The following is a 17,388-nucleotide window of genomic DNA, read 5'->3' as shown; positions in this document are numbered from 1 at the left end:
CTATTAGGTGAAAGAGGGACCAGCTTAGAAAAACATATGGGTAACACAGTGCAGTGCATGTTGCTTAATCTTACCGTAGACATAAACTATCTTCTGGACATGTTAGAAGTTCAAGAGCTGCCGAAAGCCCCAAGACATCCAAAGGTGCTAAGCAAGCTACTGTTGAGGCTCTTTTATTCAGCACCTTTCAAACGCCACAGCTTCTGGATGACTCAGTATTCTCTATAACTAAAAGACAACATTTACCGGGGGGGGGGGGGGGGGGGGTGGTGGTGTTGAGATATTGCATATGAAACCCAATCAGACAGGCACCAGAGCAGAGACTGAGACTGACCTGTAAATCATCTAAATTTGAGCTAACCAGTGACATTTAAATGGAAACATCAATACGAGTGGGATTTATTGCGGATATTCAGCTAAACATAAACCAACTTAGAGGGGAAAATGTCCCAGGACAGAATAACCAGCAGACCAGCGAATAGTGAAGAGAAAGTAAATGATCTGCTGTCCTAGTAAGGCTGTTGGGGGTCACGTTGTCTGTTACAACATAGTCACGTAAAGTGATGCCAGACTAGTTAGGAATGTTCTGGACAATACAGGAATGTCAATATGTCAAATATGCGGCGCGTATTGGGCTCGGATAATGTATAGCATGAACTTTTCCCTACCAATTCAAGTTAGAGATACGCAAACAAGAAAAAAATGACGATTGATCTCCAAATCATATTCTAGAGAGTAATACTCTTATACAACGATAGTAAAGAGAAGAATGCTGAAGAGAGGCTGATATATGGGACAGCTGTCCGATTCTGGTTCATAAGGACACTTATTACAGTCGACACTCGGACAAAGGCTTGCTACTCTTCACGTAAAACGCGTTTGCACTTTTAACTGGTATTGCTGTGGTGTTGTAGACTGGAGTAGCTGAATCAAATATAGTACCCCATCTGTGTGACTGACCATGCACAGAAATGCAGGTGCACGTGTAGCTATGTGCAGGGACAGAGAAGCATAGTTGATTGCTAGGTCAGAAATGGATTTCGACTGCCTATCATCGCCCGAACCAGCACAAAGACACAAGTATACACGCAATCCATCGATATGAACTACAAGCAGGGAACAAACACACGGTATGTGCTCAACTGACTGGGATGTCTGAAGTGAGATCGTAATCATTGAATTCTGAGAGAACAACTACGCTATGTCTAAGGACCCCCACCCCCCCCCCGTTCAGAATGGCAGAAGAATGATAGCTAAAGCTGATAAGCCAAAAGTCATGACAATTTAGGTGTGCTTACAAACCTGGGCAAACTCTTTGAGATTACATCGTTTTAGACAAACAAAACAATTCTGTGTGTGTGTGTGTAATGGCAAATATGAAGATAGGGACCAGCTACTATATCATATTATTGTACATGCTTACTCATTGTTTTAATGAAGAAGAGTTGGGTGGGCTATGACTCCAGTTGTTTATCATAGCGGTTTTCTCTTTATGTATTAGTTACAAAACTATGTATGACAGCAGGAAATAAAAACACAAATCTATCTTTATATAAATAGAAGATTTGAGGCGGATAAAGATATTTTAAAAGGCTTTCTTAGGATGCACTGTGTTATGACTATGACCAACACTGTTGTTGTAGTAGTATAAATATTGTTATCATTTGTGTATAGATTATCATGTGTATATACTGTATATATTTGGAAAATGTACTGTAGGAGAGCAAAACTACTTTATGAAGATTTCGTATAGTACTGTACAAATAGGCACTTGATAGATAGGCACACTCCTTATATCCCTCAAAGCACATTCATTTAGCTGCAGTTCTGTCTGTATCTCAAAACGTTTATATTATACGTGTTGTTGATGAAGAGGTGCATGTACTGTATATCCATTAGATTCAACTGATACCATGTAGTTGGAATTGATCTATATAATGTATGCCAGCAGGTGTACTGTCAGGGTAACTGTTCGTTACTATCTGAGTTACTATGCAAGATACTGTGGAAGCACATGAAATGAATGTGAGGACACTGATGTAAGCTGTTAGACAAATAGCATGAGTATTTCTAAGCCTTCTAGAACTAGAAGTACACTCGGGGGGGAAAAAAAGGGTTCCAAAAGGTTTCTTCGGCTGTCCCCATAGGAGAACGCTTTTTTTTCTCGCTTCAGGTAGAACCCTTTTTGGTTCCGGGCAGAACCCATATAGAACCCTCTGTAGAAAGAGCTCTACCTGCAACCCAATAGGGTTGTACCTGGAACCAAAAAGGGTTCTTCAAACGGTTATTCTATGTGGACAGCTGACAAACTCTTTTTTGGGGGGTCTACATAGCACCTTTTTTTTCTAGGAGTGTATATCACATGTGCTGTGGCATTCAAGCATATCACTACCCCCCCCCCCCCCCAAAGTCTCTCATTTGAAAAGAGGTTTGTGTCCATCCAGAAGATATGTGCTTCTGGCAAGCTGTGATGTCTTCAATGGCTGTCTATCCTGTTTGCCCACTAACTAAAAATGAATTACAAATACACCGGTAGACAATGGTTGCAAGATAAAAGGTCAAAGTTAAGCCCTGAAACACACAAGCACACAGATGATTCAAACACTGAAAAACTGATCCTGTGTCTCTACCCTTAAGTAAAAATGTGAAATATAAGATAGTGACCGTTATAAAACACCGAACGAAGAGCTATAGGCTTAATTCTGCGTAGCTCTATACCTGTGAGTATATTGTATAGTTGAAAAAACACATTACGTTATAGCAATCTTACAAACATAACTGGTACAATTACGACAGGGGTGTATTTCAGGGTTGTATTGCATGTTTTCACAACGTTCTGACTATTCATTGAACACAACAATGGGACATCAGCCACGGGTACAATAAGTGAATGAAACAAAAAGAGAGCTGTTATAAGTAAGGCCAGGGAGAGGGGGAAATGGCACCGTTGGAAAACAAATCCTAGGTAGTTCATCAGCCATGTCAATGTATAGTGTCATAAGATGATACTAATGCTAAGCTTCTGCTTGTAAGTCAAGTTTGCCTTAAAACACACGTATGAGTGAGGTCAACCGTCTATGGGTAACCAACAGGCCTATACCTCAGTACTGTCAATGTCATGTCATAAATCCATTGAACCTCTCATCAGCCATGGGATAATATGGATGATTTATAGCCCAAATCCGCTCTCGAAAACGGTGTCTCTCAAAAACCAACATCTACATCGCTATTGTCTTTTTACACAACCTGTGACAACGAGAAAATGACGCACTTTAAGAAAGACATCTACAGTCAATAGTGCATTTGATTCATGTGTTACATAAATATAATTTAGGCTGACTGTATGAGACTGCCAAGTGGTCCAAACAATCACTTGATATCACTTGATAATCTTGATAATCACAAAATAATGCTAGATTATCTCACTGGTAATACACTTGGAAGCAACTATTGTCTGGTCTTGGTTTCATTATAAATAAGTGATGGCTCCATGGCTATCATAGAGTGCATTCATTATTCTGGTTTTGCGAAACTGAAGGTTGGACTTGCTTTCGCGGTGCATGGCACACACTGTGTTTACTGGGACTCATTTGGTGACTGTACTGCTCTGCCTAGACGGTTGACCATTTCTATATTATTCCATAGAGCAGACAACCACCAGGGCTGTAAACCACATAGTAGGTCACAGGTCTGAATTTTTTGGGGGGAATTCAAAAGATGGAACTCCGTCAGGGTCTCAACTTACTGCTGAGAGTTAGAATAGTAGAATACACAAGGTGCAATTTCAAAGCGTAGTTGTGCATCAGTAGTTTTCCTGTTGTTATATGTCACTCACTGACAGTCACTCAATTAGCCCATGTCAGTAACACATTTTCAGATTGGTAAATGAGTCTAGTTAGTCTAGCCAGCTATCTAAACTTGTAGTAATCGTGGCTGAATTACCGACTGGGCAAGCAGGGCACCCCAGGGGGATTCCAATTGATTTAGTTAGTCCCTCTCACTCAGATATCATTCACATGGAATAAGTCATGGCAACATGTGGAGAACGGCAGGAGATTAGCTGTAAAACTGCAAAAACAATTGTTCTGTAAAACAAACTCATTCGTTTACTTTTTCGTTAATGAAATACTTTTTTTCTGCCAACATATCCCTCTGTACGTATTCAATCATAGTTTTTAATCCCAGTTCTGAGTTCATGTGTAGCGGCTAATTGTATAGCCAGTAGGCTGTGTGTTTGGAGATGGACTGAGGTGAATGAAGCTACAGCAACCAGTGTGATAATGGCTGGGGTCACGTTTGCTGTTCTCCAAATAGCATTTTAGATTATTTTTTTAAAAACTGTATCGAAATGCAGTAAATGAGCTTCAACTTTCTTAAAACAGTCCGGACCTCACTAAGACTAAGACCCTGGTTTACGGCCCTGAACACTACCACCAACACCAACAACAACAACAACTGTATGCCAGAGCAATAACATGTGATCAAAATAGATCACAGCAGTCCCTTACATACTGTAGCCCATCTGTTAAGGACATTGCCTCAGCAAACCTACGCCTACAGAGAGTCCTCCAAGAATAGAGACAAATTAACATTGCATGCAGCCATTCAGTGTTCCTTGTCTTAGTGTGGCAATTTAAGCTATAGAGTAGAAGCAGGTATAGGCTTATGTTCCCCCTAGAGATCTCTGCAGCAGAGGATAACAAACTGCTGGCCAATCACAAGTCACATACACTCACCTACGTATTTATTTGGACAGCGAAGCTAAAACGTTTAATATTGCCTTATGAAGCGCCAGTACAGAATATCACCTTTTATTTGAAGGTATTTTCATACAGTACATATCTGTTTTCCCGTTTAGAAATGAAAGCACTTTATGTATCTCCATTTTAAATATTGGACAAATTCACTTATAGTGAATACTTATTGCCATTTTGGTGTCGCTTTTATTGTAAATAAGAAAATAATATGTTTCTGGACACTTTTACATTAATGTACCAAGTTACAGATGCACAAAGATCCCTCAAAACATGCTATCCTCTCACCATTACCAATAACAGGGAGGTTACATTTTTTTTGGGGGGGGGGGGGGCATGATATTTATGTCTCTGTAACTTTACCACACATCATTATTGACGATTCATTCATAATTATCCATAATCATGGTAGCATCCACCTTAATTTATAATCGTTCAGAAATATGATATTCTAATTTACAATGAAAGTGACTCCAAAATACACTACACATTATTTACCATTCATTTCTAGTGGGCATAGCACAACAGCACAACCAATATAAACTGCAAATGTATCCAACAGGTTCGTAGTCACAAGCTTGATGTACTCATTGCGTGTTAGGAATATGGGACCAAATAATAAACTTTTGACTAAATATAATACACTATAAGTGAATTTGTCCCAATACTTCTAATACGTTCAAATGGGGGGACTACATACATAGCGTGCTTTCATTTCTAAACGGTAAAACTGATATGTATGAAAATATGCTGGGGTATAGAGACAAATTAAACATGTAGATTCACTGTTCCACAAAACACGTAGGGGAGTGTATATTGTTTCCTTCGCTTGACAACCACATGCTATTCAGTGACCAGATGGAGACTCTATGACATAATATGAAGACACCGCTCTGATGCATGCAGTAGGTCCGTTGTTTCTGATATGAGGATATCCGAACTTTGTGATCTATGTTAATTACAGTCCTCATCACGTCCTTGCTTTTCCCATTTGAAAGAGACAAAGATAGAACACAGTGAAGCTGGCGGGAGAGTTTTCTCAGGTACACCTTGCCTTTTTAAATAGCAACCAGCTGAATGAAGGTAACTAAAGCACTAGGCACAAAATGCCATATACTTCTTCCAATAGGGGCAATGTATTTACCAGTATCAATGTTTGATCAATAGATGTCTTCGTAAATGTGCATCACAAATGTGTTTATTAGCCCATGAGAGTTAGCAAAAGCTGCTTCTCATAGTACCTGCACTGCATATTGCAAAGGAAGCCCTACAGTTCAGGTATTACACATCCACTTGGGACACCAACAGTTTGATTATACAACACACACAAACACTCACACAGACATACAAAACACAAGAGACACACACTTGTGAAACAATTTACAAATAGCAAATAAGCTTCGTACAATCTCCCACCCACCCTCTTATTCCCAAAGAAATGTCTAAAACACGCCTATGATTTATGTGTATCATTTATGTCCACGCGCACTATATATAAAAAAAGAAAGTTTTTTTTTGGGGGGGGGGGGGGGGGGGGGTGTATCATTTGGCATGAATGCTTTTTGTATGAAAATTCAGCATCTGTTCTAATGTATGCAGTGCGATAACTGCTGTTAGAAGGGATTAACTCCTGAAAAACATACATTAAAAAGGGTAAAAACAGAGAGAAGCTCACACGATGGTTCGGATTTGAATAAAAAATAAATGCTTGCACAAACACAGCACAAGTCAATACATATAGTAGCAAGCAATAACAAAAGCCAATAAACGTTGAATTACCTTATCGAAAAATAGAACAAAAGCTATTCTAACACGTGAATTCTACAACCAAACATTCGATAAAAAATGATTATTATTCTCTAAAACTAAAATATCTCTGGTAACAGTAGTGCACTTATCGGTTTAAGCAGTGCAACATATATGCAAGAAAATAATGCAGTCCTCTTATCAAGCTTTTAAGAATTTTTTTTTTTTTCCTTTAGAAAATGAAAAAAAAAAAACGAAAATCATAGAATTTAATTTACTTAAGTAAAACAATTCAATATTTAGCACAGGCATTTGAAGAAAATTTGCAATGCAGCACTTTGTTTTTATCTACAACATATTGTTTTCAGACTGTACTGTAATTGTGGTTAGTTACGATCTCATCGTTGTAACTATAAAAAAAAAGTGTCTACTCAAAGAAATGAGCAAAAACGTCAGATTGCAGTTGCAGGCAGACGTGTCTGTCTTATTTTGGATAAAATGCAAGAACAACAAGACAAATATCAGAGCAGAGCCTTTGAGTGACGTGACACTTGAACGGTATCCCCGCTCCCTACTCCCAAATCTATTCTGTACACACTTGTGTCTAGGTATCCGGTGAAAACAGGAATGTATCTTATTGTCTGGAAAGTCCATCTGCAAATTGTGGTATATTATGAAGTAGGCTAATTATTGACCCCGGGTATATGTTATCGTGCTTTATTTTGCCTCGTGTCTCTCTTGTCTGCATGTCATGTCCGGACTAGACATGCCATTTGGGCCACCAGGTGGAGCTAAGATTTCAGGAGTAGTGCATTTCATTTTCTCCACCTGCTCAAATAGCTGGGTCATATCCTTAGGAACAGGGTAGACAAGAGTGTTAGGTCATAGGATGATATTTCTGTCCAATGCAAGTTCACAGAATCATTCTCAATTCACCGGTAATCCATCTGACGGCTGTCTTTAAACTTTCTTGGTAAATCATTCCATTATCAAATAATATATATATATATTTTTTTGAATCATTTGAACGATAATAGTAATAATGACGAATCGCGTTGTAATCTACAGCTGATAACAGTCTGGTACACGTTGTGGGAGCAGCAATCATGATAAGTCTGGTGACATACTCAAGCCTGCCACAACTGCACATGTCAAATCCTCTTCATAGAACTAAACAATCCTTTAGCAACAGATTAGGTCAAGAAGAACTTTCTTCTGTCTTCTGTTAATAAGTTATAGCCTTAACAGTCTCCTAAGATATTAGTGGCAGTGTATGCAAACGAAATAAACTCCTAACAATATTACTTTTTGTTTGTTTGTTGCTCAAATACTGTCTTATCAACAACCCTAATTTCGTCAACTTAACCTGAACCATCAAACTGCATGGACAGTAAAACATTAACCAAATAACCATTCCTATACCCACTCACAGGAAGTTACATTTCAGTACAATTAGTCAAATCAACTTGTACCTCCACAACAGCTGCATTTTAATCCCTCGATACCATAATAATAAATAAAAACCCAGTGTCAAATGAATTACTCTCCTTTTCTTATCCGACATAAGAAGGCAAACTTGTGACCAACAATATTTTTTAAGAGGGAATCTTTAGCCCAAGCCAGATATTTTTTTTTTGTTTATTTGAAAATCATACCACAGTAAGCTTGGACGCCTATAGTGCCCAAAACGGTCAATATGGGATCACATTTACCATGTTAGAAATTCCATGGCAATGTTTGCACACGCGCACACACACACAAGCAGTCACGCACACATACAAATACACAAGCACACACATACACACATGAACACATACACTCATACAAACATATATCTATACTGTATATAGGTGTGTAAGTTTGAATTTGTGTATGTGTGTGTTTCTTTCGTAGGCCTTTCGGTAGTGTTCAACACATAAATCAGTAATTTTAGGAAAGCATACATTTAGAGGCCTGTAGTAAGGATCCATCCAGTGGATCAATATCAAACTACAAAGCCTTAAGGCCACCATCTTGTTTTTCTTTTAGAATAACAACAAAAAAAACTCCTTTCTGGGAAACTTAATGTGCCAGTGTCTATACTCATTACTCTTCATGCCCCAAAATAAAAAAATCTAGTGCCATTTTTCTTTTTCATTCTTTTTTTTAAAGAAGTGCATCTATTTGTACTTATCCATCGGAGACATGCATTCGCATGTGGTCATTGAAGTGCTCAATTTGGTCGAACTTGGCAGGACAGACGGAGCACACGTAGGTGGTCCCTTCTTGGCAGCTTGCCTCCGCAGCCACACCCACTCCTGTTCCGACCCCACCCCCTATTCCGGCGCCTCCGCTGACGGGCACGGCGAGGGCCACCACTCCGGCGCCGGGTTCGGGCACGGCCATGGGAATGGAGACGGGACCACCGGCGCCTGCTGCCCCCGACAGCCCTGTGACGGCGCCCGCTGTGCTGTGCAGAGCCATGTGTCTCTCCAGCAGGGTCTTGTGCGAGAACTTCTTCTTGCAGATGTAGCACTCGTAGGACTTCTCTCCACGGTGCAGCCGCATGTGGACGTTGAGGGAGCTCTTTTGGGTGAAGCGTTTGTTGCAGATGCTGCACTGGTAGGCACGCACCCCTGTGTGTGTGACCATGTGTTTGATTAGGTAATCCTTCAGGGAGAACGAGCGCCAGCAGATGCTGCACTGATGTGGTTTCTCACCTGGATATACACAGAAGTCACAGTCATTAGGAGGAAAAATGGGAGACAGGGAAATACAAAACCGTGCTAAACAACGAAGGACACCGACAGCGCAACTCGATTCTTCCAATGTAGCCTTGAAAATGTCATTTTGAAAATGAACGAGGACTGTGCCCGTCAAAAAAAAACAAGTTAAAACCAATGCCCTAACAAAGTTTGACCTCACTGCCAAGCAGCCATTGTTGATCGGCACACTCGTCCTCCGTCTGTTTACGAATAAGTATCTCGGCTTGAATATATTTTTTAAAATATTTATAATAACATAATTCTGCTCTTAACTGGAATATAAAGAGCCCGGTTATGAATTCTGGTAGAATTAGAACCCCTTCCAACGTCCTGCTCAGTGGTAGTTGCCATCCCTATTTTTGAATTTTTTACAAATATTTATGCACCAACCACCACCCACTGATAAAACTCTAAATTACAAATAGTCATCAATGTGTCATATTTTACAGGACTAGCTTCACTGGCAACCATACAGGACCTTAAGTATCACTCACTGTATTAATCAAATACAGAAATATCAGCTATGATGCAGGCCGCCAAAGTTCATTTTTCAATGCGACAGCCTTAAAACTCATTTGTACCGCTCAGCTGAATCAAAATCAGGGATTGACATTAAGGTAGCCTAAAACTGATATTTCTGGTTCCTCCCCATTGTTTATGTGAAGATAATTGATGGCATTTCTTTGTGTAAAAAAAAATAGGGCCATAAAATGCCAGAAATGTTCTGTCTTTCACTTAAAACATGGGCAGGAACCAAAAAAATATCATATTTAAGCTACTGGAATTATTTGCAGTTTGGTTGTTTTCATTTTTTTTTTTAACTACCTGACCAATGGGGAAACCACAGAGCAGGCTCAACTTGCCCGACTGCCATGAATTCAATAAGGGGAGAAACCAGAAAGTTCACTTGCCCGGCCAGTAGGGGGAACCCTTGATGTTAATCCCTAAAATGAATAGTTCTTTCATGCACAGAAAACCTATGTAATTGTCCTTATGCTAGTAAAATATTTGTTTGCTATTAGTCAACCATCAAGAGATAGCCTACATACTTCAAGCCACTAAACACAATAAACATTTATCCATTGCTACATGTTAACTTAAAGAGCCATTCATTGCGTTTGTGTATTTTATGTTTGCAAATGTACAGGGAAATTATTTGAACCACAAACCACTCATGGCAATATATTAGTGTTACATGCAAAATGGTAAGAGGAGCTAGTGTACTCACCAGTGTGCACAAACATGTGTTTGACATAGTTCTGTTTAGCAGTAAAGGTTTTAGTGCATAGAGTGCACTCATAGGGCTTCTTCTCCCCCTGTCCCATCTGGGCCGCCTGTTGCTGTTCCCGCGCTGCCTGCTGCTGTACCATCAACTGCTGAGAGAATGGGGGCATACAAGGGGGCGGCACGGCCACAAACTGGGTCTGTTGGCCTCCCATGGACTGTGGCAGGCTGAAGAGGAAGGGCTTGTTGTTGCTGGCCGACTGTGTGGCAAAGAGGTTGGGCAGGTAGGAGTTGCTGGCCGTGCCCATTACCTGGGTGTTGCTGGTCATGGTGAGCGGCATCCTCAGGTTGCTGGTGTGAGATTCGGCCTGACGCATATAGAGTGGGGCACTTGGCAGGGACTGGGCCATGATTGGGTTGGGCAGGGGCTGCAACATGTTACTGTCGCTAGTGCCGTGGGATGTGCCCCTGTCCTCCGTCTCATGCATCTGCTCTGGGGAGGAGTCATTGACATCGATCTGCACTGGGGTCCCCTCGCACTGTTGCCCCTCTCCAACCCCTTCCCTCCCAAAGCCAAGCAGGTACTGCTGCTGATCCACGGAGTCTGGCTCAGTACCGATGGAGGAGCTTACCCCTGAGTCAAAGCTTTCACCCTTCGGCTCACTCTCCACACCCTCAACGTGTTCTGTGTCTTCTGTGCACTCATCCATACCATAGCTGCTGTATTCGTCCTCTGCCTCCTGCTTTATGTGAACGCCTCCTGTCTGTATGCGTACCGGTCGGGGCTGCTTGCGGCAGTGGGTGGTCTCAGGGGTGGATAGGAAGCGTTCCATCTGCTGTGACCTCTCGTGGATGCGGGTGATCCACGGCGGGTCCTGGTCATGCTGGTCCTTCTGCGTGCCGAGGGCTGGGTCGTAGCTTGTTGTCATACTGGTTACGTAGTGGGAGCGCTCACGGGTTCCATTCTGCAGTGAAAGGCCGGAGTAGGAGTAATGCGATGTGTACGCACGCTCTAGGTTCTGCTGGGACGTGGCCTGCATGTACACTGACTCTGCATCGCTGCTGGGCCCAGAGGTGCCTGACTCAGGTGTGCCCCGGGGCGTCTCCTGCCCAGAGTCTCCTGGGTTGACAGGGAACCCCCCTGGCCCGGCCAGGCCCACATTCTGGGACACGATGCGGGTGCACTCATCGATGACCGTTTTGATCTGCAGGATGCTGGCAGCAGTGAGGATCTGGAGAGCTTCCGATTGGGAAACCCGCAGGACTCCGCTGTACATGAAGTCTATCAGCTTCTGGATGGACTGCACCGAGACCACCGAGGGGACCTCAATGTCACTGTAGCCCAGGAGCAGCTTGTCCTGGAAGAAGGGGCTCCCAGCGGCCAGCACGCAGCGGTGGGCTCGCAGCATGCTTCCATGGATCCGAACAGTCACGTCACAGAAGTGCCCGCGGTTGCGCTGCTCATTGAGGGTCTCAAGTACAGAATTGCTGAAGTTGTGGAGATTGATGTTATGAATGCGCTCGGTCATCCCCTTGCAACTGATGTCACCTGGAAAAAGAAGAAGAAAACACCAAACGTTTTAAATGATGACTCAATCTTTAGAAATGTGGGCCACATGATGAGCAACAATCTAATAAAAAAAAAAAACGTGAAATTGATTATCAAATACATTTTGAGAAGCAACACAGCTGCACTGTTGTAGGGACATAATCACGATATTTAGCACAGATATGCCCAATTTAATCCACTTCAACATATGACCTTTCCCATCCACCCCATGTGATTTCCTCACATTTCGGTGGTCATCTTATTTATTTTGTTCTTTCATCTTATGTTGGCATTTGATATTGAAACAATCCGATCAGTCGAGGTAAACTGGCTGGTTCGTAGTTGGATGAATGTCTGCACAAAACAGCACGACAGAGGATCTGTAGGGCAATAGCGAGAACGAAACAAACAAGATGGTTCCCATCCAATTCGTTTTGTTCCTATCTTTACAAGTCTGGTGATATATTTTCTATGAGACTCCAAACCCCCAGTAGGTGGTGGTGTGGGTTTAGACTATAAAGCCTTGTTCACCAGCCGTCAGCGTGCACTGTGACGTGGTTCCTAACTACCCTACTCTCCGGATGTCAGGACGTTACACAGCTAGGCTTAAGCCGTGTTTAAGTTTGTATTTGCGCCCGTCTCCTAAACTACAAATCTAAAAAAAAAATGGCTCAGCTATAGGCTTCGTGATATTTCCTGTGTCACAGTATTGCTCTCAATTCACACGTTGTTAAAGCTCTTCTTAGATATCTACATGTAGAATTAACTAATTGCTACAAAACAACACACGACTTACTTGTTGAATGTTTTACCGTTACCCCGGACATTTGTAGATCAGTTTAACAAGACTGGATATGACAATGACAATCAATGGCATCCAATCGCTTTGTCCCTCCACACGTGGAATCTAGATTCATTTGAGTGGTGTAAATGGGGCGTTCTACTATTTTACCATTACATCTCATCTCAACGTAACATCATCGATTTTTCTTAACCTCATCTGTATCAAACCACTCAATATGATTTTGCATTAGTCCTCCAGCAAACAGCCTCATTATTACTCTCCTCAACAACAACAAAAAACGAATGGCTCCTCTGTGAGACTGGACACCTGTTCCTACAATCTGTATACGTTTTACATATTTTCATTCATCCACATAACCCACACCCGGAGCACAAGGGTTCTTAAAACCACTGCTATAATACAACGCCTCTCCCTTTACTCACTGGGTACGTACTGTACATCACACACACACACACACACACACACGTTTATTCATATAGCACCTGACCCCTTTTCACTACTATCACCCTTGTAATTATCTTATGCTTAGCAGTAAAACCACTATGAAATTAGGCTACTTTACTATGCAACCATGGTGACAGAAAAAAAAAATAACCCACCTCCCCTTGATGTTAAACACGATCATCAAGATCTATCTAGATAATGTATATTCATGGCCACGCCTTGCTTTTAGGTCAACAAAAGGAGAGCTCTCAAGTGATTACCTTTGACCACCTGTCAGTGAAGGTGAAAGCCTTGTATCTAGGTGACTATTTACTATAAAAGGTATTGTCGAAGACATTCTATCAAAAAACCAAGGGAAGGACTAATGAATACTACTTATTATTATTAGTTCCTGGGAAACCACATATGATCGCAAATCTATATAAATAAATGAAACAGAAAATAACGAATTCAAAGAACAAACCAAATCACATCCATTAGGCTTACTACAATCAGAAACAGAACATGTTAATGATTGCAACATGCAGGACAGATTTGGCCTATATGAATAAAACCATATTCAATGTCTGTTTTAATACATGCAAAACACACCCATGCTGCTAGTCTAGCCTAACTATGAGGGGCACTCTCCGACTGACCACAGAAATATACTCACACAGTCAGATGACGCTTGGTTGGGAAGATGTGTGTGAGGCTGGTGATGAGGCACGGGACACACTGCTACAGGTTCCTGGTGGAGGTGGCTGAGAGAAGACCAGTGCTAGGCAATACCTTCCGTCCTCTCTGCTTGCCTCTATCACAGGTCGATCTGCCACAGTGGTCTCTGCAATACCGCCCTATAGAGGGAACAAGAAACCATTCAGAAATCAACATGCTCATTCTGAGGCAGAAGTGTCTGACCTTGATACGTAGAGACCGACTCCAGCGAATGTACTCGTAACTTACAAAAGACAACTGGGGGGAAACTTGGAAGTGGTGACGTTGGATGCAATGCAATGGATGTGTTCAAATAAAGAGTGAGTGGACCTTCTAGACTAATACTCTAGTGGACCGTTAACCGCCAACTATACGTCAAGGTTGGAAATCACGTGGCCAAATCTCTTTTCAGACGTTATCTAAACCACTGGTCAGTGAACCACACACAGCCAAAGGAGATCCATCCACCTTTCGGTCTGATGTACCCACAATTATATTATATCTCCTCATATCATATTTGTCAGTTGTGAATAAAATGTCAAAGGCTATAGACATACTGTTATGCTCACAGTCCGATCGTTATCAGAGAAGCATTTAGGAGACCAGAAATGTCTACAACCTGCCTCGAGCGGACCTACAGAGGACACAGGAGCTTGAATCAATTTAATAAAAGGTTGCAACAATCGCAAAAGGATTGCTCTCCAATATAAAAGTCTCCAACTGGATTGTGTGTGTGTGTGTGTGTGTGTGTGTGCGCGCGCGCGTGTCGTGCGTGCGTGTCGTGCGTGCATACCAAGGCCGTACTGAACGTGATTTCAAATCCCTGGTTTTCCCAGTCCCTATGTCTTGCGTCTCTCTAGGTTGCAACACTCATTACCAAGTTCCAAACTGCCTCTGGAAGCAATGTCAGAACAAGAACTGTTCATCGGGAGCTTCATGAAATGGGTTTCCATGCGCAATGCCAAGCGTCGGCTGAAGTGGTGTAAAGCTCGCCGCCATTGGACTCAGTGGAAACGCGTTCTCTGGAGTGATGAGTCATGCTTCACCATCTGGCAGTCCGACGGACAAATCTGGGTTTGGCGGTTTCCAGGAGAAAGCTACCTGCCCCAATGCATAGTGCTAACTGTAGAGAGGAATCATTTGGGCTAGTAAAGGGGAATCTTAATGCTACAGCATACAATGACATTCTAGATGATTCTGTGCTTCCAACTTTGTGGCAACAGTTTGGGGAAGGCCCTTTCCTGTTTCAGCATGACAATGTCCCCTGTGGCACAAAGCAAGGTCCATACAGAAATGGTTTGTTGAGGTCGGTGTGGAAGAACTTGACTGGCCTGCACAGAGCCCTGACCTCAACCTCATTGAACACCTTTAGGATGAATTGGAACACTGACTGCGAGCCAGGCCTAATCACCCAACATCACTAATGCTCGTGGCTGAATCGAAGCAAGTCACCGTAGCAAAGTTCCAACATCTAGGGGAAAGCCTTCCCAGAAAAGTGGAGGCTGTTATAGCAGCAAAGGGGGGAACCAAATCCATATTAATGCCCATGATTTTGGAATGAGATGTTCGACAAGAAGGTGTCTAAATACTTTTGGTGATGCAGTGCATATATATATATATATATATATATATATATATATATATATATATATATATATATATAGTTGAAGTCGGGAAATTTACAGACACTCAACCACTAACACATTTCTTGTTATAACTACAGTCGGTTAGGACATCTACTTTGTGCATGACACAAGCAATTTTTCCAACAATTGTTTACAGACAGATTATTTAACTTGTAATTCACTGTATCACTATTCCAATGGGCCAGAAGTTTACACACACTAAGTTGTGCCTTTAAACAGCTTGGAAAATTCCAGAAAATTATGTCATGGCTTTAGAAGCTTCTGATGGCTAATTTACATAATTTGAGTCAATAAGAGTGTACCTGTGGATGTATTTCAAGGCCTACCTTCGAACTCAGTGCTTCTTTGCTTGACATCATGGGAAAATTAAAAGAAATCAGCCAAGACCTCAGAAAACAAATTGTAGACCTCCACAAGTCTGGTTCACCCTTGGGAGCAATTTCCAAATGCCTGTAGGTACCACGTTCATCTGTACAAACAATAGTACGCAAGTATAAACACCATGGGTGCACGCAGCTGCCCTACCACTCAGGAAGGAGACATGCTATGTCTCATAGAGATGCATGTACTTTGGTGCGAAAAGGTCAAATCAATCCCAGAACAACAGCAAACGACCTTGTGAAGATGCTGGAGGAAATCGGTACAAAAGTATCTATATCCACAGTAAAACAAGTCCTATATCGACATAACCTGAAAGGCCGCTCATCAAGGAAGAAGCCACTGCTCCAAAACCACCATAAAAAAAGCCAGACTATGGTTTGCAACTGCACATGGGGACAAAGATCGTACTTTCTGGAGAAATGTCCCCTGGTCTGATGAAACAAAAATAGAACTGTTTGGCCATAATGACCATCGTTGTGCTAGGTGAAAAAAGATGGAGGCTTGCAAGCCAAAGAACACCATCCCAACCGTGAAGCACGGGGTGGCAGCATCATGTTGTGGGGATGCTTTGCTGCAGGAGGGACTGGTGCACTTCACAAAATATATGGCATCACGAGGAAGGACAATTTTGTGGATATATTGAAGCAACATCTCAAGACATCAATCAGGAAGTTAAAGCTTGGTCGCAAATGGGTCTTCCAACTGGACAATGACCCCAAGCATACTTCCAAAGTTGTGGCAAAATGGCTTAAGGACAACAAAGTCAAATTACTGGAGTGGCCATCACAAAGCCCTGACCTCAATCCTATAGAAAATATGTGGGCAGAACTGAAAAAACATGTGCGAGCAAGGAGGCATACAAACCTGACTCAGTTACACCAGCTCTGTCAGGAGGAACAGGCCAACATTCACCCAACTTATTGTGGGAAGCTTGTGGAAGGCTATCTGAAACGGTTGACCCAAGTTAAACAATTTAAAGGCAATGCTACCAAATACTTATTGAGTGTATGTAAACCTCTGACCCACTGGGAATGTGATGAAATAAATAAAAGCTGAAATAAAACATTCTCTCAACTATTTTTCTGACATTTCACATTCTTAAAATAAATGATGAATTGTGATTCTAACTGACCTAAAACGGGGAATATTTACTAGGATTAAATGTCAGGAATTATGAAAAACTGAGTTTAAATGTATTTGGCTAAGGTGTATGTAAACTTCCGACTTCAACTGTAAATCTAAAAAATTGTGTTACTATGGCGTACCACATTAGGAGCTTATGATCCAGTAGCACTTGACAAAACATTCGGAAGGTAAGGGTGCTCACGAGCGGCTAGATGTTCTTTACCATTCCGCCATCAGATTTGCCACCAATGCTCCTTATAGGACACATCACTGT

At 41.8% G+C, this 17,388-nt stretch overlaps 1 protein-coding gene across 2 annotated transcripts in view; it reads right to left on the bottom strand.

Moving 5' to 3' along the window:
- Window positions 1–8,629: 8,629 nt before the first annotated feature.
- Window positions 8,630–17,388, bottom strand: part of LOC110534107 (zinc finger and BTB domain-containing protein 20) — a 32,938-nt gene continuing 24,179 nt past the window's right edge. For both annotated transcript variants that reach the window (XM_090186882.1, XM_021618780.3), the window contains exons 3-5: window positions 13,922–14,102; window positions 10,473–12,017; window positions 8,630–9,199 (exon numbers count right to left, since the gene is read on the bottom strand). In XM_090186882.1, coding sequence (XP_090043008.1) covers window positions 8,670–9,199; window positions 10,473–11,997 — 2,055 coding nt within the window. In that variant the 5' untranslated portion in view covers window positions 11,998–12,017; window positions 13,922–14,102 and the 3' untranslated portion in view covers window positions 8,630–8,669. The remainder of the gene's footprint in view (window positions 9,200–10,472; window positions 12,018–13,921; window positions 14,103–17,388) is intronic.

This window comes from Oncorhynchus mykiss, chromosome 10 (assembly GCF_057628025.1).
Source record: "Oncorhynchus mykiss isolate SJ-2025 chromosome 10, ASM5762802v1, whole genome shotgun sequence".
Taxonomy (NCBI): Eukaryota; Metazoa; Chordata; class Actinopteri; order Salmoniformes; family Salmonidae; genus Oncorhynchus; species Oncorhynchus mykiss.
Note: the sequence above shows the minus strand (reverse complement) of the source record. Positions and strands in the feature narration are given on the sequence as shown.